This window comes from Leptopilina heterotoma, unplaced genomic scaffold (genome assembly GCF_015476425.1).
Source record: "Leptopilina heterotoma isolate Lh14 unplaced genomic scaffold, ASM1547642v1 Lhet_46, whole genome shotgun sequence".
Taxonomy (NCBI): domain Eukaryota; kingdom Metazoa; phylum Arthropoda; class Insecta; order Hymenoptera; family Figitidae; genus Leptopilina; species Leptopilina heterotoma.
The window spans coordinates 41,348-47,425 of record NW_025111092.1 but is presented as its reverse complement, the minus strand read 5'-3'; the positions used below and the strand labels follow the sequence as shown (position 1 = coordinate 47,425).

The 6,078-nt window shown below is 25.7% G+C and overlaps 1 protein-coding gene across 1 annotated transcript; it reads right to left on the bottom strand.

Moving 5' to 3' along the window:
* Positions 1 to 976: 976 nt before the first annotated feature.
* Positions 977 to 2,071, bottom strand: LOC122507307 (zinc finger BED domain-containing protein DAYSLEEPER-like). The gene has a single exon (XM_043619932.1). It carries the CDS (start codon positions 2,069 to 2,071, stop codon positions 977 to 979), a length of 1,095 nt encoding a protein of 364 aa, XP_043475867.1.
* Between the last annotated feature and the right edge of the window lie 4,007 nt (positions 2,072 to 6,078).

Genomic DNA, 6,078 nt, shown 5'->3' with positions numbered 1-6,078 from the left:
AAAAAATTACTTTTTATTTCAATTTTCATAGATATTTATACTGTTCAAACATATTATGTAAATAAATTTTAAAAAATTATAGAATTAATAAAAATATTATGAAATTCAACTAAAAATATGTAATTAAATTTGTTATAGAATTTCATTAGAAACTTTTTAACAAATAGAATTTTCAAAGTATTTTAATTTAAATTAATAATTAAAATTTTTATTAGTTAATTAAAAAAAAAATACATTTTTAATTATAATTATAAAGAATCAAGATTATTTTTAAAAAATTGAAAAAATTGTTTTTTAATTCAATTATTTTTTAATTTTTTAACTAGAATTATTGAAAAAAACATTATTTTCAAAAAATGTAGATTTATTTATGTTCGAAATCAAATTTAAATTTAAATTTGATAAGAAAAAAAACCGGGAATTTTGTTAAACGAAAATAGTACACACGCTGTTATTTAAACATATTTATTGATTTTATCTCAAAATAAAATATTTCTATTTTCAACTTTGTAAATTATTGTTATTTAGTTATTTAAAAAATATATTACATTTAAAAATTATTAAAACTTTACTAATTAATATTATTTAAAATTATTATACAAAAATAAATAAAAAAAATATTATACAAAATTAATTTTCACCAAGAATATTATTTTTATTTTATTATTGAATTTATTGTTAGTTATTGCCAATAATTTATTAAAAAATAATATTTATTTATTTTATTACAAATTTTATTTGAAATATTAATAGAATTGTTTACTATTTAATATTCCTGAAAAATTACATAGATAAACATTTTAATTTTTTACAAAAATAATTAGGCAACAAAATTCTAATTGTTTAATTAGTAATTTTTTTAATTTTAATTATTGTAACTTTAATCAAATTTTTGAAAAATGAAATCTTTAATCATTGCATTATAACAATTTCAAACAAATTAAGTTCACGTATGAAATTTAAACGACAAAAACATCTAAATAGAATTTAGTTCTTTGATAATTGCATCACTTAAGTTACACGTCATCCACGAGTTTAAACAAATCAAATTTTTCGCCGATTCATTGGTTAAACGGTTTCGATGTTTTCGAATAATTAACCCTGCTCTCGAGAAAAGTCTTTCGGCGGGAACTGATGTAGCTTGAATTGAAAATAAATCTTTCGCCATTCTACTTAGATTTGGAAAAATGTTTTCATGATTCTTCCACCATTGCCCGATATCAACGTCTTCAGTGGCTCTTTCTAACAAGAAATACTTGTCGATCTCACTTCGCCAAGAATTCGTAGCATTGTTCAAAGATACTGAGGCTGTGTTTCGCTTTCTGAAAAGTGAATTGATCTTCAGATCATCATCGTCATCATCTTCATCAGGTGTATCTTGATTGCAGGAAAGATCATCGTCTTGAAACATTTCTGTGACATTAGTAGATGTTTTATAATAGGATTCTTTATAAATATTTTCAAACTTTTTAAGCGACTCATTCACCATCTCTTTTCCCCAAGCCGTCAATTGGAAAGTTTCAAGCTTAAATCTCGGGTCCAAAAGAAGGACAGCGCAATACATCCAGTTGAACTTGGAATAGTGCTTCAATATCTTTTCCGTCGCTGCTTCAAGTGCATTTTTTATCTGAATTTCAACTCCACTTTTTCTAATTTTTTGATCGAAAATATTTATTCCATCCTGAAGTTTATCTAATAGCATGTTGAAACCTACCACAACCATTGGGATTGTAATATACTTTTCACCTGATAAGGTTAGCGACAATGTTTTAAAGTATCGTAAATACTTTAAAATACCTTCAAGAAGTTGCCATTCGGATTCTTGCAGACAGAATTTATTTAAATCGGGATTGAGTTTACATAATAATTTTAACGCTGGTTTCATACGAAGTGCGAGTTTTATCATCTCGTATGATGAATTCCATCTCGTCGCGATGTCAATAGTCGGTGATAAAATTTCAACTTCAACGGTAGCGCAACAGCATTTCAATTTTTCGCGTAATTTCTCCGAATATTTTAATTTCTTGAGGAGCCCTCTTAGTCTTTTGATCACACAAGTATTTTCTGACATCTCGTTGTCTTCAATGCTGTCTTCATTTTCGAGTGTTCCTGTTTCCATCGACTTCTTCATCGCTTTCTTCAAAATCATCTTGAATACAAAGTTCCTTCAAAAAATCTTGAACAGACAAATTCAAGATGTGAGCAATGCACCGAAAATGTATATCATTGATGTCGAACTTTCTACCAAAAACCTGTTTCATTAAATTGCCTAATTCTTGAATAAACTTTGTATTAGCAGCTGCGTTGTCCATTGTGATGCCTTGCAATTTGTTGTCCAATTCATACTTGACAAGAACATCGTGAAAGAGATTCGCTATGTCCTTACCCGTATGATTTCCGTTCGACGGTATGAAATCAAGAACAAGCGATCGCAATATCCAATCTTCACTTATAAAATGCGCAGTTATTCCATAAAACGATTTGTTGGCTACCGAAGTCCATCCATCTATGGTAAACGAAAGTTTAGACGAGTTATTTTTCAAAATCTTCAGTACAATTGCCTTCACTTCATGATATCTTGATAACACTATGGATTTCATTTTAGTTCGGTGAGGTATATTTGCTTTCGGATTCAAATAATTTAATAATTTCTGCGACTGTTCATCATCCAATAAATTGAAAGGCAGATATTTTATTGCAATCCAATCAGCCAGTTGCTTCTCAAAAATTTCTTGCACAAATTTTTGGTTCTGCTAAAATAAATAAATAATTTGCAACAATTATTTTTTATTTAATTAAATTACAAATTTTTTTAATTTTATACATGTGCTTGATAATTTTATTTTAGTCAAAATTTTATTAAAAAGCTAATAAAAGTTTGGACATTTCTTTATACAGTTTAAAACATTCCCATAAATAAATTTTTTTTTTAAATTTAAATATTTATAAATTTTTGTTTATTGTTATTTTATTTACTATTTTTAGAAATTATTTTTGTTTACTTATTATTTTTATTATCATATTTGCATTATTATATTAAATTATTATTATTGTTAATTATTATTATAAATATTTTGTTTATTTATTTACAAAAATAAATAAGAAATTATTACTCATTTTGAAAATAAAAACTTATAAAAATTTATAATTCCAAAAGAATAATTTTTTTAGATTTTGGATTGTATAATTTTCTCTTTTTTAAATAAATAATCATGTATAATAAATAATTTAGTAAACATATACAAGGCTCGAACCAGATAAATAATTTAAAAATACAGACATTACGGACCAAAAATGAAAAATTACGGACCAATTACTGACAAAAATATAACCAGTCAGTGTCAAAAAATTTTACTTAAATTGTTAGATTGTTTTATCATGTTTTATAATAATTAATGACCGAGTGATAAAATCATTATCAATTCAATTATTATTTTCAAGAATTTTTAACTAATATTCTTCTTTAAATCGATTATTTTTAATAATTTTCGAAAAAGTTCTTCGACAATTTTCAAATCCATTTCTTTATAATATTCAATTTTACGAATTTTCAATTATTCGTAAATTCTTCAATGAAATATATATTAGAATATTAAAATTGTGTTAAAAATAAGTAAAATTCTGCAATGAGTTTTATTATTTATGAAAATAATTTTAGAAGAGAAGAATTTCAATATTTCTAAAAATAATTGAAATTTTACAATCATTTCTAACTTTTTCAAGATTTTCAAAATGATATCGTACATAATTTACGAACTTTTCGTCTTTTCTAAATAAAATTACGGACTTTACGGCCCTTTTTGAAAAAAACGGATTTTTACGGGATTTAGGGTTTTAGTTCGAGCCCTGCGTATAATAATATTAATAATATTTTAGAAATATTAATAAATAATTATAACAACAGTAAAATAATTTATATTTTAGAAAATGAGAGAAAAACTATTTTTATTTTTAAAAATTATTTTTTCAGATTTTTTGGTTAAGAACACAGTATTTAATTTAGTTTATTACGGAACAAATTTAATATAATTCCCATTAGTTTTAATTACCTGTAATTCAACATTTTCTTTATAAACTTCCTGATATTCTTGAGGATGGAATTTTTTCAAATGCCTTTTGATGCCCGATGTATTACAATTTTTCATTTTTATTATTTTTTAGGGTTCCGTACACCTACGGTGTAACGGCGGAACCCTATTGGTGAGACTCTGTTGTCCGTAGCCAAATCGTGTCCCCCCCCCTAGCGGCTAAACTATTTGACCTAAAGAGCTCAAATTTGGTCCAGATATGTATTTTCACTCGTAGATTACAGGAAAAATATAGCGAATGTGATTGGACGTGATGGTCATAGCGTTGTCAAGGAAATAACAAGATTTTTGGCCAAAAATGCATAAAAAGTGACCATTCCCCCCCCCTTAACTTCTAAACTATTCGACATGGAGAGCTGAAATTTTGCATGCTGGTGTATTTTTACTCGAATATTACAGGAAAAATATAGAGAACTTGATATGTAATGATGGCCATAGCGTTGTCAAGGAAAAACTAAAAAAATTTTTAAAAAAAATTTTTTTTCTCTAACTTTCACATTATTTGACCTAATGAGCTGAAAATTGGTATCCTAGTGTATTATTACAGTCTGACGACAAAAAATTTATTTAAGAAACTTTTTGAAAAAAAAATCAAAAAAAATTTTTTTAAATTTTTTTTTCAAAAAACAAAAAATTTTTTTAATTTTTTTTAGTTTAAACACGTGGCATTAAATATTTTAAGGAAGAGAGTGAAATTTTAAGAGAATAAATGAGAGATTGTTTTCTGACTTTAATTTCTTAACTAAAAAAAAAAAAAATTGGACAAGTGCGAGTTGTACTCGCACTGCAATGGCGGGTTCCGTACACAAATATTAAAACAATACTTGCAACATTTATCGGTAATTGATAGAATTAAAATAAACAATTAAAAAAATATATTGAAATCATTTGATAAAAAAAATAACTAAAAAAAATTAAAGTATTGTATATCTAATATTGTAAACAATAATAAGCAGAGGAACTATAATTTTGAAAATTTTGTTCCTCTGCTTATTATTGTTTACAATATTAGATATATACAATACTTTAATTTTTTTAGTTATTTTTTTTATCAAATGATTTCAATATATTTTTTTAATTGTTTATTTTAATTCTATCAATTACCGATAAATGTTGCAAGTATTGTTTTAATATTTGTGTACGGAACCCGCCATTGCAGTGCGAGTACAACTCGCACTTGTCCAATTTTTTCTTGATTATTATTTGTGGATGAACAATATTTGCATCTCGCAAATTTCTCTCCTTGGGCATCAGTTTCAAATTCAAATATTGAGTCCAGAACTGCATTTCGGTCATGCCTTTTAATTCGTTTGGAGCTGCTTACAATATTACTAATAATAAAAAAATTAATTAAAAACAAAATTCATTAAATTCATTTAACCTATCATACTTTTCATCTTCTGCGGATGCGTTCCTTCTCATCGTTTTTGCATTCGTTGTTGTTTTTTCCGAGGTTTTCTCGACTTCCATTCTTATTAAATCTGAGATTTTAACCAATCAATCTAATCAAGCATTACCGAGTTCCATTCCTATTAAATCTGACATTTTAACCAATCAATCTAATCAAGCATTACCGAGAATTGTCAATGTTTAAACAATTGAACATCCAAGACTCTTGGGTTTTCAAGATTCTTGTTACTTCAAGTAATATGAAACAAGTTCAAGATAATCTTGTCTTGAAGTGCATCACTACTAAAGATAATAATTGAAATTTTGACGAGAATTTAAAAAAAATTTTGAACATAATTAAATTTTTGCGAAGAATTTCATTACTTTTAAAAATATTTGAATTTCTGAAATCATTTGTAATTTCTCTAAAATTCTCAAAATTATATCGTACAATTTATGAACTTTTCATCTTTTTTGAATGAAATTACGGACTTTACGGACCTTTTTTCAAAAAAACGGACGTTTACGGACTTCAAGCAAAGTTACGGACTTTTACGGGATTTACGGACCTACTTCGAACCCTGCTAATAGAACACGGGGA

Bases quoted from the DNA above. Each gene is read 5' to 3' on its own strand.
- LOC122507307 (XM_043619932.1), bottom strand. From the start codon at position 2,071: ATGTCAGAAAATACTTGTGTGATCAAAAGACTAAGAGGGCTCCTCAAG.